At 52.3% G+C, this 27,016-nt stretch overlaps 2 protein-coding genes across 3 annotated transcripts in view; one reads left to right on the top strand and one right to left on the bottom strand.

Moving 5' to 3' along the window:
• The window catches only part of NTN1 (netrin 1), an 85,514-nt gene extending 81,835 nt beyond the window's left edge, over positions 1-3,679 (top strand). For both annotated transcript variants that reach the window (XM_035342499.1, XM_035342498.1), the window contains one exon: positions 194-3,679. In XM_035342499.1, coding sequence (XP_035198390.1) covers positions 194-522 — 329 coding nt within the window. In that variant the 3' untranslated portion in view covers positions 523-3,679. The remainder of the gene's footprint in view (positions 1-193) is intronic.
• A 2,544-nt stretch (positions 3,680-6,223) lies between these two features.
• Positions 6,224-27,016, bottom strand: part of STX8 (syntaxin 8) — a 97,410-nt gene continuing 76,617 nt past the window's right edge. Inside the window, exon 8 of the mRNA XM_035342418.1 lies at positions 6,224-7,315. Within this exon, the coding sequence (XP_035198309.1) occupies positions 7,248-7,315 (68 nt within the window). The 3' untranslated portion in view covers positions 6,224-7,247. The remainder of the gene's footprint in view (positions 7,316-27,016) is intronic.

A 27,016-nucleotide genomic window follows, 5' to 3' on the forward strand; every position in this document is an offset into this window, starting at 1 on the left:
CCTCTGCCACCAGCCCCGGCTGCTGCTGCCCTTGGTGAACCTCCAAGGCCAGAGGTTGTCTTCACGCAGCCACCCCGTTGGTCGCTCCCTTTTCCTCTCCCACACCGTTAGGTAAGGCTCTGAATTCACCCTCTTCCCACCGGCACAAGCTGTAACATCTTTTCCTCTCCCCTCCCACCTTTTTTTCCTCCAGCTGTCCAGATCCACATCCTGAAAGCGGAAAAAAATGCCGACTGGTGGAAGTTCACGGTCAACATCATCTCTGTCTACAAACAAGGCAGCAACCGGATACGGCGCGGAGACCAGACCCTGTGGATCCACTCCAAGGACATAGCCTGCAAGTGCCCCAAAATCAAGCCCATGAAGAAGTACCTGCTGCTGGGCAACAACGAGGACTCTCCCGACCAGAGCGGCATCATTGCGGACAAAACCAGCCTGGTGATCCAGTGGCGGGATACGTGGGCCCGGCGGCTCAGGAAGTTCCAGCAGCGGGAGAAGAAGGGCAAGTGTAAGAAAGCCTAAAGGAGGAGAAGGCGATGGAGCGCGCGAGAGTGAGAGTCTGAGTGTGCATGCTGCTTTGTGTAGGGCTGGGGCGGGCAGGGCCGGCGCGGGGGAAAGCTGCGGCGCTGTGCGTGCGTCGGGGGGCACGGCCGTGCCAGGCGGGCGCCTCACATCCCAGGAAAAAAAAAAAGGAAAAAAAAAAAACACAACACAACAGATTACCAACGGCAAAATCACAGACGTGGCAATTTAACAACACTGCAAGAGGAGGAGGGACGCGGGTGTGCAGCGCTGCTGATGCTGCCCCTTGGCTGGAGGATCCGGAGACACCGAACTGCTTACGGCTGCTGACAGCGTCTGTGGCCAAAGCCCAGGCTGGGAACACCGAGGCTGCAAAAAACAAATCAACAGTGATGCTGGAAATGAGCCCCCCTCCCCAAAATACACGCGGTCACTTAGATTGAGCATAAGAAGAACTTTAGAAGAACCTAAGCGGAGGCTCAGCGCTGAGGCCCAGCCAGGGCTCCTCAGCCACGACGCTCCCCCGCAGTGCACGGCCTGGGGCAGGACGAGGTCTCCGCGTGCTGATCCCACAGCACCAGGCCACCCACCCGTGGGCACCAAGTGAGCCCCACCTGAGGTAGCAACTGCCACTCGCGTGCCCTGGTCCCCTCCTGGCCACAGGTTCCCACTCAAGGAGTTCATAACCCAAGGAAACACCCAGAAAAAAAAAAAAAATAAAAAATTGGCATCCCATAGGTGCTCTGGAAACCCTCACCCCAGTGTAACCACGGTCTCCAGCCATGGCCACCCCGATACCTTCATGGGCTTGGCCCTTCCTGCTGCTGCCCTCAGGCACACGCTGGGAGCAGAGCCCCCGGCTGGCAGCGCGGCGCTGCCCCTGCTTCCTCGGGAGCCACCGGCTGCCCCTGGCAGGTGCCCCCCGGGGACGTGGGGAGGCCGGACAGCGGGTGCCAAGGCTTTGCCTGCCCTGTGGGACCGGGGGGGTGGGGTGGGGGCAAGGTCTGGCCCACCACAGCTCCCTGGGTTGCTCTTGCCCTTCCACCGGGGTGAGAGGAGCCGATCAGCCCAGAGGGGTTCCCAACCGAACCCCTCATGCCTGAAGCCGGGCAGTGGCCACGTCGTCTCCATCTCCCACCCCAGGGGCACCCGTCCCGGGGCAGGGTGCAGGCAGACGGGGTGCTGAGCTGCTCAGCACCCAGCCGGAGCCCCTGTGGCAGCAAGAGCCGGGGTGGAAAGGCGGGGAGGGCAGGCCAGGTACCTGGAGGAGAAGCAAACATTTAAGTTGCTCTGAAAAGCAAAACCTCCCTGATATTTTTCCTTTTAGGAAACTTGGAAACATCCATTTTATGACATTTTCCAGTGGTTTTGCCTTGTTTTATAGCAATTGACAATATTTATATAATGACATAAACTACCATAAAGCGAGGCAGCCATGTAAATAGGTGTAAAGGGGAGGGCTCCCAGGGAAGCCCCAGCCAGCACCACGTGCTGGAGCCACGGCAGGGAGGACGCGAGCTCCACAGAGTCCCCCCAGCCACAGAGCCCCACAGAAATGAACTGGGGTACCAAGAAAATCAGGGGCACCGAGCGACCCCCCCCCCCAAGCTGCAGCGGCCCCCCCCCCCCCCTTTACTCCAGGCAGACTCGGTCTTCTTCACTTCAGGGCTCAAGGACGGGCAGCAGGTTTGCAGCCAAGGGAACCCAAGCCACCAAGAAAGACAAAATCTGAGCTTCGGTGTCCAAATGGAGGCCTAAAGCCCCAAAGCAGGGCCGGATGCTCAGCTCCAGCTGGCATCAGGGGATGCCTGGGGCAGCCTGGTCCCCGCTTAGCCAGGTCGAGCCGCAGGTGACCCCATTGCTCCCAACAGCCCCAAAGCAGCCGGATCCAGCCCCAAATCTCTTCTTCACCCACACAGCAGAAGGTGAGGCCAGGGGACTCGGGGCTGCCCATGCCGCACACCCCGCGCTCCCTCAGCCCCTTCCCCAGCCCAGTGAGTGCCGGGTGCCCCCCAGCACCCCCCTGGGGATGAGCCCTGGCCCTTTCACTGATGCTGGTGTTTGGGAGGCAGCAGGGGTAACGCCGCCCGCCCGCCACCCACTGAGCCCAGCAGCTCAGGAGGGACTTGCACAGGGCAAGAGCAGCTCGGGGACCCCGTGCCCCCATCCCCATCCCACTGCCAGCCCGCTCCGAGGTGGCTGCAGGAGTTCTGCGATCACCAATGGAGACGTTCCAGCCGTGCCCCCAGGAAGCCCGACCTGCAGGAGCAGCTGGTGCAGCTGGTGCGCTTCCCCTCGGGATGCCCCAGTTTCGGGGCACCTGGGGATGCAGCTGCTCCCCGCAGCCTCCCCCGCTCCAGGACACATCCTGGGGGGGGACCTCTGGCTGTCACCCAGCGGGGACCAGCTCTCACCCCTAAGCATCACCGCCACGGCCAGGGGAGCAGCAGTCAGGGCGGGCAATGAGGAAACCCCCACCATAACCCCCAGGAACCACGGCGCCCACCCCACTGCCTGCCCTGCACGCTCCACACCTCGGCCCCCGCGAACTGCCCCCGTCCCACGGCCAAGGAGGTGACAAAGGGCCGGGGGGGCACGAGCAGGGGCTGGGACGGGGCAAAGGGGCTGCGGCGCCTTCAGCGCGAGATCGGAAAGCAGCTGAAATGCCAAAACAATCATCACTCGACGGTAGCACCCGACAGGAGTCGTTTCGTCTCGTTTTTGTTCGTCTCGTCGTGTCCGTCCCCCCCGCACACCCGCTCCTCTCCGGTCACACAGACCTGTCACAAAACCTGTGTTCGTTGTTTTTTTTTTTTTTGGTTTTGGTTTTGTTTTGTTTTGTTTTTTTTGGTTATTTCTGTTAATATCTTGAATTGTAAATGTTGTTTAGTTATGACCATTGCATACGGCTTTGGGCGATGTTTCTTTACAATGCATACTAATATATTATGGTTATTATATATGAATATATTTAATGACACGTGAAGAAGTTGTGGATTTTCTTATTGTTTTTCTGAATTATTTCTTTTTTTTTTTTTTTTCCTTTGTCTGTTTCGTTAGATTGGCTGTAACTGAACCCGAAAGAGCTTGTAACTGTTCAGCACCCACGCGGTAGAACTAAAGTCAGAACCAGTTGAATAAACTCTTGTAAACCGTACCGATCTCCGCACACCTCTGCTTCCTCCCGCCCCCCGGGGCCCCGCTCCGCGCAGGGGCAGCTGAGAGCCCCCCGGCACCCCCGGGGCCAGCAGGGGCACCGCGGGCTCTCCAGGCACATGGGACTGGGTCCCTGGGGGTGCCTTTGGGTGCTGACACCTGCGGGACCCCCGTCCAGCACCAGGAGCAGGATCGAGGACCAAGTGTGGGGACCGGGACATGGACAGGGCTGGGGGGAGGCTGCTAGCCCGAGGGCCGTTCTCAGGGCCCCCGTTTGCTCCCCCAGCAAAGGGATTTCGAGCCCCAGCAGCCGGAGTGCTGGCAGAGGGAGGGCGCAGAGGGAGTGAGGCAGCAAAATGCTTCCAGAGAGAAAAACACGGGCAAAAGGTGCTGCAAACGGCAGAGGGGTCAGCCCGCGTGACCCACGCTCTCAGGGTCTCCGATAATTTATTAATTCGAAAACATCTCTGAGGTCAGAAATCTCAGATCTTTATTGCAGGGACAAATGGGTCAGCAGTGCCCCCACCTCTGCCCCGGGGCTCTCGGCGGCTTTGCAGAGGAGCAAATGGATTTCCCAGCCCCGGCCGGCGATCCCCAGGGTTCAGCCCGATCCCCGGCGAGAGACGCGCTCGCAGCATCTGCAGCAGTGCCCTGGGCACGGCTCCAGAAACGAGGGCTCCCGAAAAGGCCCCGGAGCGTGACCGCAGCACCCGCTGCACCCCACGGGCACGGTGCGGGGGAGGGGGGCAGGGGGGTGACAGTGGGGCAGTGACAATTCCGACAGAGCTCCATGACCCCGGCTTCGCAACCCTGCTGGCTCCGGGGCCACCGCGAGCTGCTCCGATGTTTTAACCTTCCTTCTTTTGTGGAGCCAGGAGACAGAAAAGCGCTGCACGCACAGCAGAGCGCTGCCAAATCCACTTCTTTTTCATAAAGCTCCTCACCCACATGACACGTTAAATGTTACCTAAAGGGCAAACCTACGAATCCCTTTGTTAGACACTTCAGCAGAGCAATCCTCGCGTTCCCACCTTTCCCATGCACCAACACAAAAATGTGTTTGAGGACACAACGGACCAAAAAGCATCTTTTTTAAAGCCTCTATCAGCCCAAAGTCACTGTCCCCCTGATCAGGATGAATTATGCATCCATTCTGCCCATCCTGGGAGCTTAAACAAAGCCTTAATTCCCTCCGTGAAGTGCAGTTTTAACACAAAGCCCCGTCCACAGGCTCGTCCTGGCAAACCGAGCGCTGTGCCACGGCCAGCGGAGCCCAGTGGGGCAGGTTTGGCACCCGGCTCCCGCCTCGCCAGCACCACGGGAGTGCACGGGTGCTGGAGACGCCTCCAAAGCTCCCTGCTGTTCCTTTCCAGCTGGGGCAGCCTTGCTTAGAGCTCCATTTCTACCGAGATCAAGCAATAAACTAATCAAAAACCTGTTGTGTCCTTTTGAAAACCACAAGAAAGTTAAACTATTTTTTTTTTCCATCCCTCCTTTGAAGGTTGTAATATGAAGCATCTTTGCAAGGGAAAACAAGCAAAACAGAACAACCTGGACTGGACTTCTAAGGGATTTAAAGGATTTTCTCCAGCAAAGCACATGGAGATGTGTGAGGGACTCGGCTCCTTCGCACTAACAGGCTTCGAACTGTCACTCTGCAGGCAGAACACGTTACCCGCCGTTATCCGCCACAAGCCCAAGCCCAAATTCCCACCTGTGTGCAGAGCACAGGGTGCCAGCAGAGCACAGGGTGCCAGCAGAGCACACCCTGCCTTGCCCCAAGGCTGGGAATCCCGCTGGGGGTGCGGCTCTCCCCAGCAGCCCCTCATTCAGGAGGGGATTTTCGAAGCCCCCTGCCCGTGCCCGGCGGCACAGCTGCAGCTCCCGGGCTGCTCTCCGCAGAGCTCCAAGCCCCGCCTGCCCCGGGCTGGTCCCTGGAGCATGGGCAGGAAAGGGCAAAGCGCTGGGGCTTTTCAGCCCCAGGGGACAGTTCCCACCCGCCAGCAACAGACACGCGCTCGGTGGGTACTCGGCAGCTCTGTGAATCCGCTACCAGCTTCCAGCAGAACCACGGCACGCTGTCCTTTCCAGGTCGGACCCTGGAGCTGCAAGGAGAACTTTGAACGTGAGCGGTTCTGCACTCAGACCTCCAGATCTGCACGCACTTCCCAAGGGGTCAAACTCCAAGTCCCAGCCAAAGGATGGGGAAGCCGAGAGCATGGAAGAGGGGAACGGCTTCATGCCCTGGGGGGCTGCGTGGCGCCAGCCCCACATCCCCGCTCCCAGCGCAGCGCTGCACCCGCGGCACCTCTGGGTGCAGAGGGGAGGGTGGCAGGGGCAGCTCAGAGCCCCCAGAGCACGTCTCCCACCGCCATGGGTGAGGACCCAGGGCTGGCAATCATTACAGAGCCGCAGGATGTGTGTGTCGAGATCCACAGAGCCTCTTCTTTCCTTCTCAGAACCGGCTCTGAGGTGCTGGAAGTGTGAGTGAAATCACTCGCCCGTAACACGAGATGACAGGAAACGTTAAAACGCCAGGCAGATGAATTGTATATAAATGGATCAGCTTTTATTCAACAGTTATTGCTTGCTCTATCAATTCTGAACTCAAATTGGCGCGTGTAACAAAATAATGATTTTTTTGGCCAGAAGTGAGCATTCAATACTTCTTTCTCATTAGTTTTTAATAGGCAATCCTTCCCTTCAGCATTAACAGTGCGTGTAAAGGTATAAAAGAAAGAGGCAGATCTCCGTTGCTGAAATGAGTACGTTAATACAGCGCATCTCCTGTGGTCAGGCGGAGGCTGCCCCGAGCAAGGCAGAGCACGTGGAGAGCGCTCCTTCCCCATGAGCGCATTTTGGGCAAGGTTTTCCACGCTTACGCACCTGGTTGTGTTAAAGCCCCGCCGCTGTTTACATTTCTATCTGCAGAGATCAACACCGATAATTCTCCCCCAGCGCCAAAGGCTGACTCACTCGTGGCCATTTCGGAGCAGCTCATCTGGGTCCCTGCGCTCGGGAGCAGCGCTTCCCCGCAGGGCTACGCTGCCCTCACGCTCCCCATCCCGCTGCGAGCTACGTGCATGCATTCCCTACAACGTGTATGCCTTGAAAAAGAGTAAGAGTTTTCAGTCTGGAGAAAGGTGTCAGAAAGCACAGGAGCCACCGGTGTCCTCCCCATCCTCACCTTCACGGCTGGCGGCATGTCAAAGCCCAGGACAAGCGGCCGCTCAGCAGAGCAGCAGCCGGCCAGGCAGGGAGCGTGCCAGCATCACCGGCTGCTTAGACGTGGAGGCGCTGGGAAGTGTATCTGCAGCACAGCCAGCTGCGTCCTCCCGGAACGTGAAATAAGGTAGGAAGAGTCCTGTTCGAGTTCAAACCCTCCAAACCAGGCAGCACTCTTCAGCTGTGCACCGAACGAAGGAACGGATGTCTGCCGGACACAGCTTCATTCTAACACTGGGGAGTTTATTGAAAACACATAAGGGCTTTGCACAAAGTTGGTCTCTTCTGTGGAGTCGTCCATGCTCAGCTGGTGAGCAGCAGCTCGAGTGGGCCCCACATTCGCCTTATTTTGTTGGCCAGACAGCAACCACAGCAATTGCAATCAGCAGCAACACAATTACCACCAGCATTCCTGGAAAAGATGAAACAACACGTTAAGGTTGCTGCCTTCATCTTTTACAATTGGTCTTTTGCAATTAAACTCTTCCTCCGAGCCCTGCTCCTCCTCCCAGCTGAGACAGATTTTCCCCCACGCTCACCGCAGGAGAGCCCTTCCTCGCCGCCCCGCCAGACCCTGGCACCCCGATCACCTGCACTGCGGCCCGAGCCCACGAGCCCCGCCGGCAGGGCAGTTCCTTCCCCAACTGACCCTCCGAATTCGGCGTCGGCCGTGCCTGCGGAGTATCTGCCTCCTTCCACATCTGCCTTGCAAAAATTAGGGGGCAGGTTTAACGCGCCGCAAGAAGGGGCAGGTTTAACGCGCCGCAAGAACAGCAAAGCTTTTCTTGAATCCCTCTCCACCATCCCACCGGGGAAAGGATTATTCAGAAGGAAACCCAAATTGCATCAGGAAATTGTTTCCAATACAACCGACTCCCACATTCAGACAGAACGACGTGCGCAGCAGAAGCAGGGCGTCGGGATGCGTGTACCTGGCCTCAGAAAACCAACACCAAGCAGCACGGAAGGGAGCCTGGCGGAGCTCTGCCCCAGCCCTGTGTGCCCGGCCCTCCCGGGCGAAGTGCTAGCAACTAATTTGATCTCACAAGCGTGCGCGTTATTAGCTCAGGTGCCCCACGCCGCTCTGCAGAAGGTGTTCAGAGGGGCACGATCCGGCAGAGCACACGCACTCAGGCGGGTTCTCCGCAGCCCCGGCGCTGTGCCACGCAGAGCCGCTCGGTGCCGGCGGCACGGGGCACGCTGCCCGGACACTGCCTTGTCACAAGAGGAAAGCCCCTCTGGGCAGCCGGGCTGGAGGGGACAGGCAGAAACGCTCTCCTGGAAGCAGGCTGGGTGCCGCTGCCTCCCGGGCACCAAGGGCCCTGCATGTCAAGCCCTGGCACGGGCAGGGCCCCTCGGGCAGCAGCTTCCCCCGGGGCCGAGCTACCTTCCCGTTATCAGCCCTTTGTGCCGGTATCTGCTCGGCGCTGTCCCCCGCCAGGGCTGTGGGAACACGTTAGGGCTCCAAGAGCGGAAAAAATGTCCCTCCGCCTGGTCCGCTAACAGATGACTATTACTCAACCACTTACAATATTTACAAGTCCAGCTCATGGCAATTAAAAAAGGATGTATTAAAATAAACTCCTCTTTCCAAGCTGGAAAAGGATATTAGACACGGCTTTTTGTAACTAGTGTCATGTTTTCTGTGCAGAAACGGTTTCTGTGCCAGGGGTCCGTGAGTTTTTTCCAGCGCAGCGGAGCTGCCACCACCACAGCTCCTCCTCTGCTGCCCAGCCCAAGGCGGCCGTTATCTGCCCGGGGACGGCAGCGAGCAGGGCCCGGCCACAGCGGGGCTGGCGGGGCCAGCCCGTGGGTCGGACGGGACCGCGTCCTGCTGCTGCAGCTGTGGCCCGCAGGGACACGGTGCCTTACACAGGTGATGCTGGCGCATGGGCTGTACAGAACACCCGGATAAAACCGTGCGTTACTCACATCTAACCGGGAACGGGCTCCTAAACGTGTTTGGCCGGGGCTGCTGCTTTCTGCCCCCGTCCATCAGCGTGATCCACGCACGCAGGAACCTGCTGGGTGCTGGACCACGAGCGGGGGACTTGCTCCCACCCCCTGAAGGGCTGAGACACCGGCATTCAGCTGAGGCTCGGCCCACGCACCACCTCCAACTCACCCATCAGCACAAACTGCTGAGTTAACACGGTGCAGACACCGTCTCTGCCTTTACTGCACCTCTGGTCTGAGCTTTCACATCGCGATGTACGTTTGGAGGTACTCAGCGAGGTTGGAAGCAACCTGCTTAACCGAGGAAGAAGCAAGATCTGATAAGCTTCGTGTTCACGTTCTCTGTTCTGTTTTGCACTGGGGGGAAAAGTTTTAGAGGGTGCAAATCCTTCGCGCGGTTTCAGTGTAACAGTTTATGGACTGCGGCAATTAAGAGACAACCGGGATCGGTTTCTTGGAAAGCACTCTCGAGGTGTCAATTAGGAATGATGCAGAGTAGAGTTAATGGGGCGTAATTATTCTTTGACAACTCCCAAGAAAAACTCCCCATAAACCAGAATTATTACACAGCAGGAACCAGGGGAGGTGGGGGGCTCATGTATGGCTAATGGGCGGGGGCACAACAAATAGGAAACGCGAGAGAATGGGTAGGGCCCCAACAGCAGGACAGCAAGATGAAAGAAACTTGATTTTATTCCTGCAAAGAGACTGGTGTTAAAAACCTGGAGCCGCTTCTCTGTTTCCAAAAGCAGTGGTCAGGTATGTACTCCCCCTGTGAAAGACGGAGAAGCAGGGATGGCACGTGGCGGCACAGCATACACCAGCGGTCAGCCAGCAGTAAGGGCTTCTCTGATCCTCACAACATGCACAAAAGGAATAGGACAGCGTAAATTGGCAATAGCATGCAAATTTCAAAGTACCTCCTGCATGATAGAGACCAGATGTTACGCACATTGTATCTTTTCCTGTACTACAGAGTAACAGATTAGAAGGATCTGAGGCTTTAAACCTGGGTGTTTCACGGCACGCAGCATGCTGTCCTGCCCCAAACTGCAGATGGGAGCTGACAGGAATTATGCATTCTGGATTCCCTGCCTGCTTTGCCTTTCTTTGCTCAAGTCCCATGAAACACAAACAGTCCCCTCGACAAGAGCTCCTCAAAGGAAAGTTCACGAATCGAAGCCACCAACAAAGCCAACGGGAGTCGGAGAGCAGCAAGAACCAGATCCCCGCACAAAGGAGAAGCGAGCGGTGACAGACACACGCCAGAAACGTGCTGCAGGGGAAGGTGAGGAGCGATGGCAGAAGCCTGGGCGCAGCCAGGGCCATGGGCTGGGGCAGGCTGGAGGAAGCTCTCGAAGCTCCACGTGCTGCAGAGCTCGAGGCCGTGCTGCTGCTTCAGGCGAGGAGCAGCCCAGGAATGCAGGACGCCTCCGCAGGCTACGCCGAGTTCCCCTTCCCCTGCCCCTTCCTCGCTGCCCCCACGGCTGAGCGCCCGAGGCCGTTCCCGCGGAGCCGCAGGGGTTTGGGCACCCAGGGGCTGATTTTCCAGCCCCAGCTCGCGCCGGGTTTTCCAGGGGTTAACGACGGGCGCAGACGCTGTCAATGGCCCAGGACCGTGCTGCCAGGCTCCAGCTGGGCAGGGGGAACATCAGGGTGCCAAAGTCCCCGCTGGAAACAGGGCCACACTTACAGCCCAGGCCCTCCGGTGCGCTGCCAGCTGTGCTCAGGGACCACAGACACCACTCCGGCCGACGACAGCCCCATAAGTCATTCCATTTCCTCCCTGCCTCCCAACCCTGCCTGCCCCACAGCCGTGGGGGCGCAGAGCACGTCCCTGCCTCCAGCGCCGGGCACCCACGGCGTGCAGGGCAAGGGGGCACCCCGGGGGCATGGGGACACCGCGGGGCACCCTGATGGGCTGGGGAGCAGCAGGACGGGGAACAGCTAACGGTGCTGCCCCCACACCCCCAACCCCACAGGGCGCTAAACGAGCTCGTTTCCCCTCGCCAGCTGCTGCCAACCCCGCACAGCTCCAACGGGTCGGTTTCCTCGGGGAGCAGCGGACGCCCACCTCAGCCAGCAGCCGGCCGCTGTGCCTGCCATTACGCACCGGGCATCTCCAGCCCCTCCTGCTGCCCCTTCAGACGGAAGCCTGGCCGACCTGCGGGTTCGTTAGGGCATTCCTCATTCCCCCTGCTAACGACGGCTGGAGCCCGGCAGAACTTTCTGCCCAGGAGCACCGATGAGGAGAGGAGCCCTGGCAGCACCCACACAAAGCAGGCAATTGTTGCTTGTCAGCCCGCCGCTCATGCCAGCTTTGTGACAAGGCAATATTTACTGTGAAATATCCACTTATTGTGCTGAATATAACTCCTGGGAATCTGAGCGTGTTGAGGAGCTGGCAGGGATTCAAGTCCCTTTGCAAAGGCAGGCAGGAACTTTGTCATAAATACATCTCGTTTTGACAACTCCCTCTTGAATACGTGTCAAAAGATTTCTGGGCTGCCTCGACCAGGCACCAGCAGCGCGGCGGCGCGCTGCCCCGTTGGATGTGTTGTGTTACCGGTGGGAGCACGCGGGTTCCTACCAGCCCTGCTGTGAGGGGAGGCCTGCAGCAAGCAGGGCTGAGGCTTCGCTTCCACAAACCCACAGCGTTCGCTGGGGAGCGGGGATCACCCCTGCCAAATGTGGCTGGGGAGGGCGCGGGCAGGTGCCATGGGGCCGTCGGAGGTCTCTGGGGGTCCCCCAGCCCCGCTGTGCCGGACCCCAGCCCAAAGAAGGCCGCAGCGGGCACAAGGCATGGGCATCACGGTGCTGGCACGGTGCTGCCTCGGGTACCAGCCCCGCTGGGGCTGACGGGGGGAACAGGCAACGTGGAAGCAGGCAGGCGCTAGGGAGCAGCTCCTGAACGCCTGAAGGAACGCTGCGAGGGTTTGTGACAGCAAGCACAGAGCCTGTGATAGCTGAGGCTTGGACTCGGCGAGCAAGGAAATCTCTTCCAGTCCCTGCGGCTATAATTAGTGCAGCGAGCATCGGATGCTCCTTATAAATAGAAGTAAATAGAGCATATGCTAGGGGATGATGATTTCTCCTTTCCATGGGGGTCCTTAGCCAGGCTTTCTCTTTCAAGTCCGAACCAAAGCGCTCTGGCAGCAAGGCATTTCTCCTCCCCCCAGCCAGGGAGCAGGCACAGTCACCTGGACAAGGACCTGGCCAACACGACCCCTGCCTTTGTCACCCCCAAATCCCCCAGGACACCCTGAGATGGGGTGAGCAGCTGTGCTTTCGGTGAGCCGGACGGGTCCATGGGCTCAGTGCTCCTCCTGGACATGGAGCACATTCAGAAGGCGAACGCAAACACCCCTCGGCTGCTTTCTGGATGGTGAAATCAATGCCGATTTCAGCCCATCACAAAACATTCTGAAGTATGTGCGTGTGTGTGTCCAAGTCAACTGCCCTGACTTCGAAAGCTGAAAGGTTGCATCCGGGTCTGGTTCAGGAATGTTTAGCCTGCAGCTGGCAAACCCCAGCAAAAATCGAGGCGCGCCTGTAGGAGACCTCCCCGTGCTCACTGCCTGCAGAGGGGAGAAGGGGGGAAACGAGGGGAAAGCCACCCCGAGCCGGCTGTCTGCGCACCGACGGCCTTGGAGCATCCCCTAAGACCCGCCGGTAACTGTGGGAATGGGATCTTGCTTGGGATTTTCCGTATCGTTTCCGTTGATTTGGGTGCAGTGGCATTCTCAGGAACGCTAAGCTCAGCGGTGGTGTCTTTTATAGATTCTAAAGAAAATAATAACTAGCACGCTAGGACTTTAAAGAGCCTGGTATAGCATTACATGATCTGGAAAAAGCCGCTTGCTTTATGCCAAGAAAGTTATATTCCCACCGAACTGTCTATGCAGAAGTTTACGAATAAGTCCTCTTTTATAAGTGACACGGAGCGCTAACTTATACACACAGAAGAGTTGGTTTATAGGGCAGGAGAGAAGCAGGGAGAAGATGGAGTTTCAATGAGAAGCCGCAGAGGCAGGGCTGCTTTCTTTTTTCTTCTTTTTTTTAATGCCACGGTTTAAAAAAAAACAACAAAACTTTATCTGCTTTTTCAGTAAGTTCATTTTAGGCTCGTGTTGCCAGATATATGGCAGAAACCCTGCCCAAATCTGTTCAAGACCGTGATTTTCAAGGCAACGAGAACCAACTTGGAAGGCTGACGCAGAACCCGATGCACATACCTAAAGCACTAGTTTAACATGGCAAGCGCCCGAAGAAATCCATCTTGCTGTCCTTTATGTTCCCTAAAAAAAGCCAAACACTTTCTCCCCCAAAAGCTATAAAAATCTTTCCTTCTAACATTTTCCTCATCTAAAGCGAGCCGGGGTATCCAATTTGTATTGCATTAAGAACCACTTCAGCATAAATCCCACGCTATTAAGCTGGCTTGTATGTAAATACACTCCCCGCTTCCTACACCTGCATCATTGAAAGCACCTCTCTGGAGGCCTGTTCTTTATTACTTCTGTGACAGCCAAACTCTTTCTTGGGCGATCCACGTCCATGCAAAGCGCTGCGCTCGCCCGTTAGCCTGCGCCCCCACCCACCCGGGGAACCCGGCCCTTATTGCTTTTGACCTCCCTTTTCAACCGGTCTGACTTGAGAAATTTAACACTACAATTGTACCTCTCAACTCTGACATCGAAATCATCGGCAGTTCTCAAACAAATCAAGAGCAGGCTCTGAGAGCAGTTATTAAAGGCTCCAAACGCCCATGTGTCTCGTTGGGTCTACGGGAAAAAAACAAAGACACTTCTGAAAAAAGCCGAGCTCTTTGGAAACAGCAACTATTGCATTATTAATCCCTTGTTTGGAGCAAGGCAGAGCCAGGTCATTGCTATGGAGGAGGACAAAACCCAAGCTATTGCCCGTGTGGAGCTGTTTGTGCTACAGGAGGTTAACCTGAAGGCACGAGCTAGCGGAGTCAGACGCGGGGGCTTTGTTTCTACGCGTTAACTCCTTGGGCCAATTTAGTTCAACATCGGAAGAAACCTGGGTTTTTGTGCTTTTTGCCACGTCAGGTTGGGGCTGTGCTTCTCTGGCGGCACGCCGACGGGATTGTTGTTACCGCGAGCCTTTGATCAGGGCGCGAACACACCTCCCGTTACTGACAGCAGTACCTGCTGGCAAACAGCGCGGGGGTAAACAACGGCGAGATAAAAACCGCAGTTGGGAAACAAATGTCAAATGCGGTCCCGGGAGCGACATGATGTGAGCTTAAATCCAAAACGTTTATTGCTTCAGTGATCAAATAATCCCTGGAGTTCAGGTCTCAAACCACAGGCACAGCCCCGCTGAATGAAAGGAAGTGAGATAAGTGTTTCTCTTAATCCATTATTGTTATACCTCAATTTGCTTCTCTTTTTAATCTATTTTTCAAATTACAAATGCATGCCAGATAGTATATTGAACGAGTTCCAAGTGCAATTGCAATGAAATCCCATATTCTTTCAAGAAAACGATATATTTTGTAAAATCCCAACCTTAAATGAACTGCAATAGCTGGAGGCACAGCTCGAATGGATGCGCTTGCAGCCTCCCGCCACCGCTCATGTCTCCAGCACGGCCAATGCTCGGGGCTGTGCTAACCAAATCCACGTTTGGCAGCAGTTGGGCGGCTTTGATCCGAGGGTTTAAGATGCCACATAAATATAAATTTGACGGCACACCTCTAAGTCTACCTAAGATACACCATTTATTAACCTCTTGCGTTAATCTCAGAACCAGACAGTGGGAACAGAGGAAGGTTTCCTGAAGAAGTTAACAAATACCAGGACGTTTTACCTTCCGAGACACAAGAACCGAAGCTCAGCGCGAGGTAAGGCATTTGTTTGGATTTGAAGACAAGTCGAGAGCACGGCAAGAACTGCAAGAATCTGTAATTTCCAGGGAAATTTGCTGGAAAGGAAACACTGAGCTAAATTTGTACCTGCTTCAAACAGCAAATGTTAGTTCACACAGGACAACCCAGGAGAAACAGCTCAAGGTACATGTGATACAGAACTACTGAACCAGAGAGCACTGCAAGTTTATACACTTGCCTCCGTGACACCTTTCTGCAAACCCTTCTGAAGATCTGGTAATGCAAATATTTACTGGACTCATCCCTGCACAAAGAGCAAATGGAAATGCACAAGGGAAAAGCTTCTGCGAGTTACACGCCTGCCCCCGAGCCACCACTGCCGTGCCCTTCGCACTCGCTGCCGTAGCAAAGAAAAGATCAGAGGCGTGTAACCAGCAAAGCGACCACGCAGCCACTGCCCTCTGAACCGGCCAGCAATGCTGAATGCCGAGGAAACGCCAGGCCCCCAGAGCACAGGCGGTCTTCTGGGGGAATCGAGTGCGAGGCCTCGCACCGAGGCCAGCCGACACGGACAGGTGAAGACCTGCGGTCTCCCCGGCGGTCTGCCCGGCGGTCTCCCCGGCGGTCTCCCATCCGCTGCTCTCCCACATAGCGCCTGTTTTACCTCCAGTCACACCTGGCAGCGCCCGCTCATCCCTGCCTGATGCCCTTTGCTGATGGGCGTGCTAGGGGAAGCATCGGATGCATTCGGCTCCGCACGGATCGCCCAGATCCCAGTGAGGAATAGCTGGAAACATGCTCATGTTTTTTCCTTTTGTTCTTGCTCGAGTGACTTCACAGACTTTCCTTGCTTGTCCCCACACTGCTATTATCAAACTATTTCCAACCCCAAAGGTCATCGGCAGACACGGTTACTGCATTTTTTCACGTGTTATTTTTCTTCCTTTTTTAACTAAATAAGCACACACACTTTCCAATTTTCCCTTCTCCAAACTCTCTAGCATCCTTTCCCTTACACAAGCAACGCCAAGAAAGAAGATCAGGCAAGCACTGTGCTCGTTTCTGGACAACTGTGTTACCACTTGGAACAGCATTTGTGAAAGTTTGAAAAACCCCAGCGTGCACCAAGTTTTCCCAGAAGAAAGGAAACAAAACAAGCCCAAACAGGACCCCAGAGGTTCTACAGATCCCTGGGTTTCACACCAGGTTCACCCAAGCGAGCCCGACCAAGCCGCAGGTGTCACCTGAACTCTTGCCTTTTGGCATAAGCTTTGGCATCAGCGGGGAAGGGTGGGAAAGCATGGATTTACGTGGAACATTCCCTTCTCCTGCCTCACCAGAAGTTACTCTCCCCCTGCCACTGAGGACAGGGAGGAACAGGAGCGGTGTCTGGCACGGACCCCGGCTTCACGAACCGCGGAGGTGCGAACAGCCGGCGCTGCGGGGCGGCCAGCTCAGGCTTTCCAGGCAGGAAGGCAAGGCCCCACCGAAACCCAAAGGCGACCTGCCCTCAGGTGGCCCTTCGGCAGCTTGGGTCTCGGAGGTTTGGACCAGCTGCCTCGCGTTCGGGGCTTAGAAAGCTCTGGAGATTTACCAACCTGCGAGGCAGCGGGGCTGGGATGAATTAAATCCTGGAGACGCAGCGCTCGCTGCCTCCTGCGGTGCCCTCATCGCTCGCGCTCCTGCTCGCATCCCCGCGGCCGTGCGCCTTCTCCATCGCAGCTCCCCACCCGGCGAGGGGCCGCAGCCCAGCTGGCAGGCTCGGGGGGCTTTTCCTGAAAGGAATTCTGCCAGGCAGCCGCCCACCCCGCAGCCGCTACCTGGAGCAAGCGGGACGGCAGGAGACATGACAGATGATCCCAGCGGGGGGCTCTTGTTCCCCCACTACTTTCTCCAGTAAAAACAAATGGAAAAAAAAAATAAATAAAATGAAAGGACTGCTCTGCCGGCCTGGCACAGAAGGGGACATCTGCCCGTGTCCATCTGCCATCATCCTGACACCCCGGGCTTTGTTTTTGGTAGGGTCACTTTTCCAGCATTATAGCTCCCTGAACCGGCTCACCAGGACACCGGTGCCAGGACAAGGAAAAAGATGGGAACGTGGGGAGAGGGAGCAGGTAACCCCCAGATCTGCTTAGACGCATCAGTAAATCACCCCATTAGGCTCTGAAATCACTTGAGAATGTATTATCTTTTGCCTCTTCCTTTGTTTTTCACTCCAACAAATGCTGGGACTACGCAGTGAGATGGATGTATTACAGTGCCAGGATGCTTCTGAAATGTTTAACGCATCAACAACTAGAACTACACGTAAAAAACAAAACAAAACAAAACAGTAAAATAAAAATATAAAAAAAAAGCACAGCTCAGGTCAGTCAAATGAGTGGAATAAGCTGCAGAAACAAAACTGCAGCTTTACGGGTCTATCCAAACGTGCAAGAGGAACTCTACTAGTCAGACGTTGATCAAGGATAGTAAGTCATAGCACAAAAAAATCATATACCGTTCATAGCAAGTCATTTAAGGTCAGATTAAGTGTTCTTGAAGTCTGGTCCATGTGTCTTTTATTTAAAAGAGTGCTCTACTTGCACAGGAATTGTAAGAACTTTTGAAAATGGGATGCTGGCTCCTAAGTCACTTGGATACTTAACTGCGTGGTCAGAAGGGTTGAGATTTACATACAAATTGCAAAGCTTCTAAATGGCTTCCTCAGAGCGCAAAACGGGGGTGGAAACGAGAGAATATTTAATGATTAGTTCCTTATGGGTCCGGCATTCTTGAAGCATATTTCTTGCAGTCCCTGGAACACTCCTGCATTCTTGATTGCAAAATGGCAATAAGTGATTTCCTTTAAAAGCCTTGTCTTTTATTGGAATACTAAAAATACCCCACCAGCCCCACTCCACTCCACTCTCTCTCTTTCCTGGACAGGCACCATCAGCCCTGATGTATTCTATTCTGAAGACGGCAATAAACATTTCAGCATGGTCTGTTCAATCCCACTTCATAATAGATCTTGCATTTCCAGTGGAGCCCCTACAAGCACCATAAATCATCTTTACACAGACTTAAGTATGAGGAACTCCAGCTCCAAGGCAGCATGGAGTTTTTTCTGTTAAAAAAATTGAAAATGGGTACAAAACAGTCAAGAATGAAATGCCTGACAGCTTTAAACATGAACCTACTGAGATGACCCTACAACACAAGACTGTTGCGATGGTTAACAAACCTGCAACGTGCAGCTCCGCTCCAGTCAACTCATTTGATGTAAACCTACCTGGAAAAATGGTGTTTTGGGGGGTGAAGTTCAGAAAAAACATCTCCACATCCATTACATCTGAACAAATACAGGTGTCAAATCTGGGATACTCTGGCTGTTGCTTATTTAAAAAGCCACGGATGAAGACTAATTACATACTACGTCTGAACTGGTTACACACATCTAACACTCCTTTTTTTCCTTCTATATTGACTTAAAGTCTGAACTGCCTCACTCATAATGTCTGTCTCCATCTGCTACAGACCTTGGAGAAGAGCTCAAACAGATAATTCCAGGTACATGACAAGATGACTACTGCCTAAGGCACCGTTTTATCATTACTGTTCTTGGCTGAGGCAAGGAGCTTCTCCAGTAAAAGCGGTTGTGCAACGACGTTCAAGAAGTGAGACCAGCTAAGTGCAGGATGTAACCAGCCGTCCGAAGTCTTCAACATCAAAGTCTGCATGTAGTGAAGAGCCAGAAGAGACATAATACAGAATGCTAACGCAGGCTCCACACGCAATTCAGTGGTGGATGATGAAAAGGGTTTCCTGAGTCTGCCCCCTGGGAGGTTTGGCTGGGCAAGGTTATCGAGTGGTTCCCAAGCCAGCCCAGCCATGTCAGCCCTCATCAGCCCCAGCACGAGGACGTCTTTCCATGTTACGGGACTCTGCTGGGAAACCTGACCTCACCGAGCAGTCCTGGTCACACGTAACTCTGCTACAGCAGCTGCCCTCGGCTCGCTCCACAAACTACGCGCAGCGCAGTAGCTGGTGTCCTGTGGATTGGAACGAATACATGCTGTAGCTTTCACCTGAACACAAGTCTAATTAAGGTAGAAAATGCTTCTCTCTCTACTTTTGGAGCCCCAGAGGGAAACAAACCAGTTTTTCTAGCAAACTAGTTTTGATCATGCTTGTGGCTGGACACTCTCACTACCTGCCTGCTGCTGTCACATGGATGGCAAGCTCTCTGCTCCACACGATACAGTTAGCAACAGGTTTGCTTAGCATCGTCTTCTCCTTCTTGGGTAAATCTGACTTCACTGAGCCCTTCCCCATCTGCAGTGTGTCACAAACACGAGTGTCTGCATAAAGAAACCACACTTATTTTCTTTTCTGTTGACACATCTCATGAATTTGAGCTGGGTGAATCTAATTCTCAATCAGCACAATCTGGTAACCACAGAGAGGAGATGCTCTTCTGACACCAAAGAGAAGAAAATGAGTCATAAATCATACAACCATCAGGTTGAAAGGGACCACGGGTTTCCAGCACAATCCCGCTGCTCAAAGCAGGGTCAGCACCAGGCTCAGAGCAGGCTGCTCAGGGCTCTGTCCATTTGAGGCCTGAAAACCTCCGAGGATGCACGCTGGATGCTCTCTGGATGAAGCCAAACCAGATGTGCTCATTTTCACAAATAACCTGTGCCACTCAGAAAAGTTACTCACCGAACCACTAGAACTGCTTCAGGAAGAACGGCACAGGAGAGACAACGCAAAAAGGTAGTGCTGAAATGCACCTCAAAGGCAACGCTGAAAAAAAAAGCCCAAGCCCCTTGACATCTTTCAGCCTGGCTCTTTCACCTTTTAAGAAAATTCTTAGATGAGAATTATTAACTGCATTATTTTAAAGTCAATGGCAATTTGGAAAAATAAAGTGTTTCGCCCTAGTTTCTGCAGAAGTGAATCAGCCTGCATGTACAATTATTGAAACAGATATAGCTGTTTTTTGTTGAGGAAAGTGTTTTAACAATTCAAAGAACAAGCCTTCTTTTAGAAGCTTGCTCAACCTTTGGCAATCCAACTTAATCACCATACAAAACTGCAGAAACCAGTAACCAAATACTTCTTATTAATACAATTTACAGCTGCTAACAACTATAAGAAACCTCTAAAAATGCCAAGGGAAACAGGCCGGGAGAAACAATCCCTCACAAACAACGGAGCCAATAAATACAGGACTGTGATAAGAAATTAGATTTGACTTGCATAATCACTTCTAGAAGTTTTTTGGTAAATGGAGTCTGAAGAGCAGAAGGCTGATAAAATAACATAGTTCAGTAGCAATGCGAAAGTTTCATGCCGATGAAGTAGGGAATTCAATCCTTGCTGAATTCTTGAAATCATTTAGATGTTAACAGAAGTTCCTTCTCCAAAAAAAGAAGGAAAGGCATCTCTTAAAGCCCACACACACAGATCTTTGACTGCTATATGCTGGTGTACAATATAAAACTATTTTGGTTTTGGAAGACTGCATTGTCTCCTGTGTCAGGACGGCGATTTTTTAAATTTAATATTTTAATTTCTGCCGTGGGCAGAGCCAAATCTGTACAGTCTATCTAAGTGCAGGACAAAAGGTTCTCTCACGTTTTGCAAAAAAAAAAAAAAAAAAAAAAAAAAATTAAAAAGAAAAAAAAAGAAAAAAGGGGGAAAACCACAATATCATTTCATCTCAGTACCTTCCTAAAACTTGAGAAGTTTAAAAGCTCTTAGCTCCAGTTCTCTTCCTTTGCCTTCCCACATGACAACTATGAGCTGCCACGGCAGCTGCACAGTAAATGTCTTCAAAGGAAGTAACGAAATAATTGCTCTCAGAACAACGGACAGAGGGAAAGAATTGCCGGAGTGACGTGAGCGACGCAGGGCTGACACAGCCGTGCCCGGTGCAGCGGGTGCCACGGGCTGCTGCAGGGCAGCCTGGAGGAGGTTTTTGTTCATGGTGGAGACAGGGAGCAAAACCAGAAGAGAACCTGCACAAGGCACAGCAGTTTTATTCTCATGTATCTTGCACCATTTGTTTCGGTTGGAGAATGTTTCTCTTTTCAAGCTCTTTAAGGTATTGCTAGGTACACATGGGGTTTGACACAGAGAAAAAATGAAGAAAAATAGGTCTGCGTGAGGAATGTACGCCTGTTACCAAACAATCAGCAAGGATAAATATAATCCAGAGCAAAAAGTTGCCTGATTTACTAAACTTTTTTTTTTTTTTTTTCCTTAAGACTAATCCTCTAAATCGACAGAGTTGATTCCCCTCACACTTCTAGGGGGAGAAAAAATCCACACTGCAAAGAGGCACATAAATAACTGGGATCATTTGTCTGAGCCCTGCTGCTGCCCCGACAGAGGGACACTCCATATGCTTTTGCAATAGCACTGTTTTGATAGTATTACCAGGAGTGTCCCTTATTAATCATGTTGCCACTAAAATTCTCTCTGGAGTATTTGCTGATTCTATACTTTTCCAAACTGTTTCACTTTCCTCTTAATTTATGAAAAGCTCACTGAAGATGACCACATCGAAACCTGACCTCTGCTACTAAAAACTGAGGGTAAAAAAGGCAATATATAAAAAAAAACAAAATCACCTTTAACCATTTACTCCTTTCCAAAGGAAACCATTTACTCCTTTACCATTAACCATTTACTCCTTTACTTCCATTTACTCCTTTCCAAAGAAGAAATTCCCCCACCCCCAACATGACACTTTTAGCTTTTGCTACATTTCTGTGAAACTGTTGTGAAGCCTCAGATATTGCGAGTTAAGGTATCATTAACATTCACGAAACACTTCCCTGGATGTTACTATTTGAGTCAGGATCATTGGAAGAAATTTGGTATTGGCTCAGTCCTTCAACCTGCTGAAATCAATGAGCTTATTTGAGCCTGTAAAGTGTTCTTAAAGGCACGCTTAAGTGCTCTGCTGGATGAAGAACAAAGAACTTGGCACCCCACAGACCCGAACCCTGCTGAGGTGCGAGGCATTTCCAAACATTTCTAATTAACTAAAAGAATCCACAATTAAGAAAGTCGCAGTCGCTTGGTTGACAGAATAAAGGCAGCGTTCTGCAAAGCATCCCATGTTCCCCGCCGCAGCGGCATTCACCCTTGTACGAAACCGGGCAAGGGCGAGAAGAAAGAGGCCTCGAAAGAGCCCTTGGCACGGGTCGGGGCCTAGCAGGGCCCGGGCTTCCTCTGGCACGGGTCAGCCGCAGCCTGGCCTCGCGATGCCGCTGCTTCAAGGCCAGGAGGGCCGACGGGGGGCCCAGCACAGCAGCCTGCCATCAGCCCAGCCGGACGGGCTCCACAGAACGGGCCGCGCGCTGCCACCGCCCCGGCTGGCCCGCTGGTACCACGGGGCAGCCAGCTTCACAGGGAAGCTCCGCTTGCTGCGAGCGTCTGCCATCCCCGGCTGCTGGTGCCAGGTAGAGGAGGTGGGCCTGAAAGGACCCACAGCTGCCTCTGCAGGGCAGGGGGAAGCGTGAGCCCGCAGAGCTGCAGGCTGAGGAAGCGAGGCCCACGGCTCTGCACGGGTGGCCAGGAGGATCGCTGGTCTGAAGGCCCCGCGCTCTGCGCTCCGCGAGGACTCCTTTCTGCAAAACTTAAACCAAGTGGTACAATCCTGCTAAAGTTACACTTTCAAGCCGACTATATCTATCCGAATCAGAAAACAAATGGGCCTTCTACTGCATTTTTATAAAGGCACACCTCAGCCTGCACCATGGGTTTCTTTCTTCTTTTCAGCCAGAGCTGGGAAACTCAAGCTAGCTCAGTGCTAAGAGAGGGACGAACATCAACAGCTACCTGAGCTTTGTGGCAGCCCTGGGTTCGAAGTCAGAGCGTGGCTTGAGGAAACCGATACTGACCCAAAAAGCACTTGCTGCTCTGCGTCAGCAGCAGCGTGCACATTCCTGCGCCCACGGAGGTGCGAGGTTATCTGATGGCCTCACCTCCCAGCCGAAGAGAAAAGCTACACCTTGCCTCCTGTGTAGAGTCGCCTGCTAGAGCCATGCATGGGTACTTCAAAAATAGGAGATTTTTATTATTATTATTATTTTTAAGATTTCATCAAACCCTGCCTCAATCACTCAGAAAGTTTCCAACTGCACACACCGTGCTGTACGAGAAATAAGGCTGTCTGCAGATGGTTAATGTAATGTGTATTAGGTGCAAACCACTGGGGCTGCAGTAAGATGCTTGGCAGCATTTGATCTCGAGCAAGGCACAGAACATGACAGTAATTTAAATAAAGCCCGTACAGTTTATCCAGAGCTTCCTATCCCTTCATTCCCATCACATTCTCTCTTTCTCTCTAGCAAAAGCTGAGCAGATGCCATGGAGCCTATCTTGAACCAGGAATTTCACTCACCATGTATGGCTTTAGGAGGAGGCAAATTAAAACCAGAAATGAAGGGCTGCTTATCGTTTCATTTTTTAGAACAATAAAGTTTTGGTGTAAAGTGACCCTAATAAAATTTATGATGGAACATCCTTAGTTTCTTTTCAAATGAAGGCTTGGGTGCAGCAATTAGTTTGCTTGCTAGCAATCATATTTATTCATTTATTTATGTTGTTCACCGGGGTTTTAAGGACTTTGAGAGATTTTAAGAATGATCAACTGCCAGGAAACATCTCCCATTTAGCTGCCTTGGTCATAAGTCAGTAGCTGACATTAGCACAGCAGATTCTATCTGCAAATCCAATAATCCTCGAACTACCAAACATAATTTTCCCCTGAGATTACTTTTGGTGGGGAAGAACATCCCTCGTGAGGCAAAACATTTTTTTAGCATTTTAGCTATCAAAACACATGGCGCAGCTATAGTACTCCCCATAAAATCCATTTTTCAGCTCCCTTCCTCACTCAGCTTGCCAGTGAACATGGGAAACCATTAACTCAAGCTGCTACAATTAACTCCCAGCATCTTCTTCAAAGTCTCAGACAATCCCGAGCTACTTGTCATGCAAACAACCTGTGAGATTCATTCTCCTTGCAAGGCAAAAGGAGGGGTAAATTACTGAGTTAAGTAGATTACTGGGGAAGGAGTCACACTCAGCAGCCTTATGAGATGATTATACCCTGGGAAATTCATACGCCAAATCCCCAGGCCCTGATAGCGCACATTCATTACCAGTTTCAGGATAAACCGCAATCAAGAACCTTCTTGGCAGCATGAAATATTCCTTTTCCAATGAACTTTCATTTAGCTACCCCAAAAGAACATCATGTTTAAAATTTTACATAAAAATATCTCACAGCAGCATTTAGCAATTTAGCACTGACTTCATTTTTTTTTTTTTCCTCTCAGAGATGGGCCAGCATTTTGGAAGCAGTGATGCTACCAGTACCACCATCAACATAAATGCTAAAAAAGTAATGTTCTTGCTCCGTGGGTGTGTGCGCGCAGTACTGCCAGCACCAGAACCCAGGGACTTCAGAGGGGTGTTTGCAGATAAGACAGAGAGCAGCAGTTATATGTCATGTGCGTTTAATAAATCCAACCCAACAGAGTGGCTTTTTCAATCCAAAAGAGAAAAAAAGAGCAATAAATAAATAAATAAATAAATAAATAAATAAAAAGATTTGTGGCCAGAAAGCCAGCTGCTCTAAGAGCAATGGGAAACAGCCCGTGCGATACACAGGAAGCTGCAGAAATGAGTTAAGGTTACAAGTTCCCCAGTTAGTGTCCATTTGCCCCCATGGTAGATGGGTGATGCCTGTGATCTCTGTACTTCACCGAGAGTACCTGCACTAAAGTTAGGGAAATTCCGTGCCCACAGTACTGGGTAAAGGGACGTCACGCATTTTCCCCCACTGCTGGTAGTGGCAGGTTCAGGGAGAGGCTGCTCCACAGATGTTCCAGACTTTGCTTTATAACACACTTCATTTTCTTTTTAAAAGACTTCTATACAGTATTATTCAGCAACCCTCCATTATCTAAAGAATTACGAATTCCCTATTTTCTTGATCTATATAAAGCAAAGGGCGTAACCCCATCAAGCTCAAGAAGGTGAGAGTTTGCAGCGAGTTCTCCCTCCCACCTGGGGTATTTTTACCAAAGGCATGTCTTTAAAAATAGCTCTCAGAGAAAGTCTCTTATGCAAGAAGTTAGGCAGTTCAGGACTGCTGAACTGCAGTCTAGTTTGATCCAAGGAAACTCCACCATAAGAGACTATTTCATGCCCTGCTATCTCAGAGAAGGCAGATATAAAGGAAAAAAACATCACAGGGAAGGAGATGATCAACCTGACGAAGAGGGCTCATCTCAGAAAGCTGCGAGAGGTGCAGTGGCTGTAAGCAAGGGAAGCACAGGGAGCTAACAGCAGTGCTGTGGCACCTGGGAACCACCCGATGAGACCTACTCCATCGCTATAGTGGGCAGCTCAAGTCATCTCGGCGTGGTGGGGAGCCCACAAGTGGCCTCTGTGAAGCAGGGAAGCTCTTGAAAGCATCAGCCACGTCCACCCATCTGTGGGTGAACGCCAGCTGGTAACGCAGCATTCACCATCCCCTGGGAAGAACGGAGGCATCACCCTGCTGCAAAGCAATTCCCAGCTCATCTGACCAAAGCACGGCAAACTCTGCATCGCGTCCCCAGATGCTGTGGCTTAGCTCCGGCTCCTCCAGCACCTCAATAAGGTGCAGCACCGAGCTGGTCCAAGCAGGTTGGCAGTGCCGGTGCTCCAGGCAGGCACGGGGGAGCCGTGGCAGGACCCAGCCGAACCACGGTAACTCAGGTGGGGACTGCAGCATCACCCTGCTCCAGAGAGCGTGGGGACATCAAGGAGCTACTGGGACAGGTCAGCTCCTGCAGGATGGAGCCTGATAGCAATGGAGAACGATTCCCTGCAGTGACCATGACACCGTTACTCCTAGTTCCTCCCTTCATCCCTCGTGGCTGCAGGGTTTTTTTTTTTAGCTCTCACCTTCCAAGAACCTTGGCAGAAGAGCACAAACCCTACAGGGAAAGCACAACTGGCCACGTGAGCCCACAAAGATGAGAAGCCTGCCTAGAAATAACACATTTCCTGCCCTCCTGACACCCCATTTCTTTCTCAACTAATGCTGAATGAAGGCTTTAAAAGGAGAAGGGGGTCCTCCCCACTATCTCGGAATGACGGAGCCAACTTGGTGTCTCAGGTGAGCTAGACCACCACTGAAACCAGCCACTGAGCAGAACTGAGCCAAAACTACCCCTTACCTCACGCTCGGTCTTCCTACAAACCTTGCCAAATTAAGCAAGGAAGCAGACGACTGGAGCTTGTACGCTGTAAAACTTGTTCAGTCATAACCCATAAAAATACCTGAGTGCCCACCTACGGACATGTGCCGCTGTCATAACCAGCCGAATGCCTCCTTTCTGGGTGCTGCCACATCAGTCAAGCTGCAACCTGCAGACACGCTCAGTTCATAACGCCATTTAACATCTAGATGCTCCCCAGTTCCAAGCTTTCTGATAGCTAAACATTCTTCTTTTGCCTTAATTATCAGGACAAAATATGACCACCCATATGCTGCCAGCACTCCTTGACCTTCTCACTTACATATTAGCAAAGGAAAATCATGTTCTGCTAAACTCTTCCTTCCTTAGAAGATGATCTCTAGCACTTGGTTCCTCTGGTAATCAAAAATAAAGAATGCATCTTTCAAAAGGAAGCACGCCAACCTGACTTCCCAGCTGGAAAACCTGTGTTCCAAGCAATCACCAGTCACCAGACTCCAACTTTCCTTTTCCCAGCAAGGCTGACAGAGCACAAACCAAAGCGACTGCGTCTCTTGCAAGACTCACAATTCCTCATCTCTCCATTTATTTCAAGCAAACTTGAAGGACGAACAGCACAACTCTCCTCCTGCAGCAGCAGCTCAGAGGACACAGTCCAGGCTGGAGCAAATCCAGGCGCACAGAAGTCTCGGTGGGAGCATCCCAGCACAGGAACAGCTTTTCATCAGTGGGCAAGGCTGGCTGATCTAAACCCAAGATATTCCTTTGCGAGGAAGTTTCCATCGTAGCCCACTGACCGCTAATATGCATGCACAAATATGCTACGAATGCCTAAATGCAAACAGCTAAGCACACAGGAGAACAACGCGTTCTGCATCCATCCACAGAACTGCATCCAGTTACCCAAACCAAGAGCATTTTGAGGCACCGTAGGTGATGGTAAACAAATTCTGTTCTCATTCTGTTAGCAAGGGGAAGAGAGGACATGGCAAAATAGCCACGTGCAAAGCGGAAGTATTAATAATGCTGTTATTACCAA

This window comes from Oxyura jamaicensis, chromosome 18 (genome assembly GCF_011077185.1).
Source record: "Oxyura jamaicensis isolate SHBP4307 breed ruddy duck chromosome 18, BPBGC_Ojam_1.0, whole genome shotgun sequence".
Lineage (NCBI taxonomy): Eukaryota > Metazoa > Chordata > Aves > Anseriformes > Anatidae > Oxyura > Oxyura jamaicensis.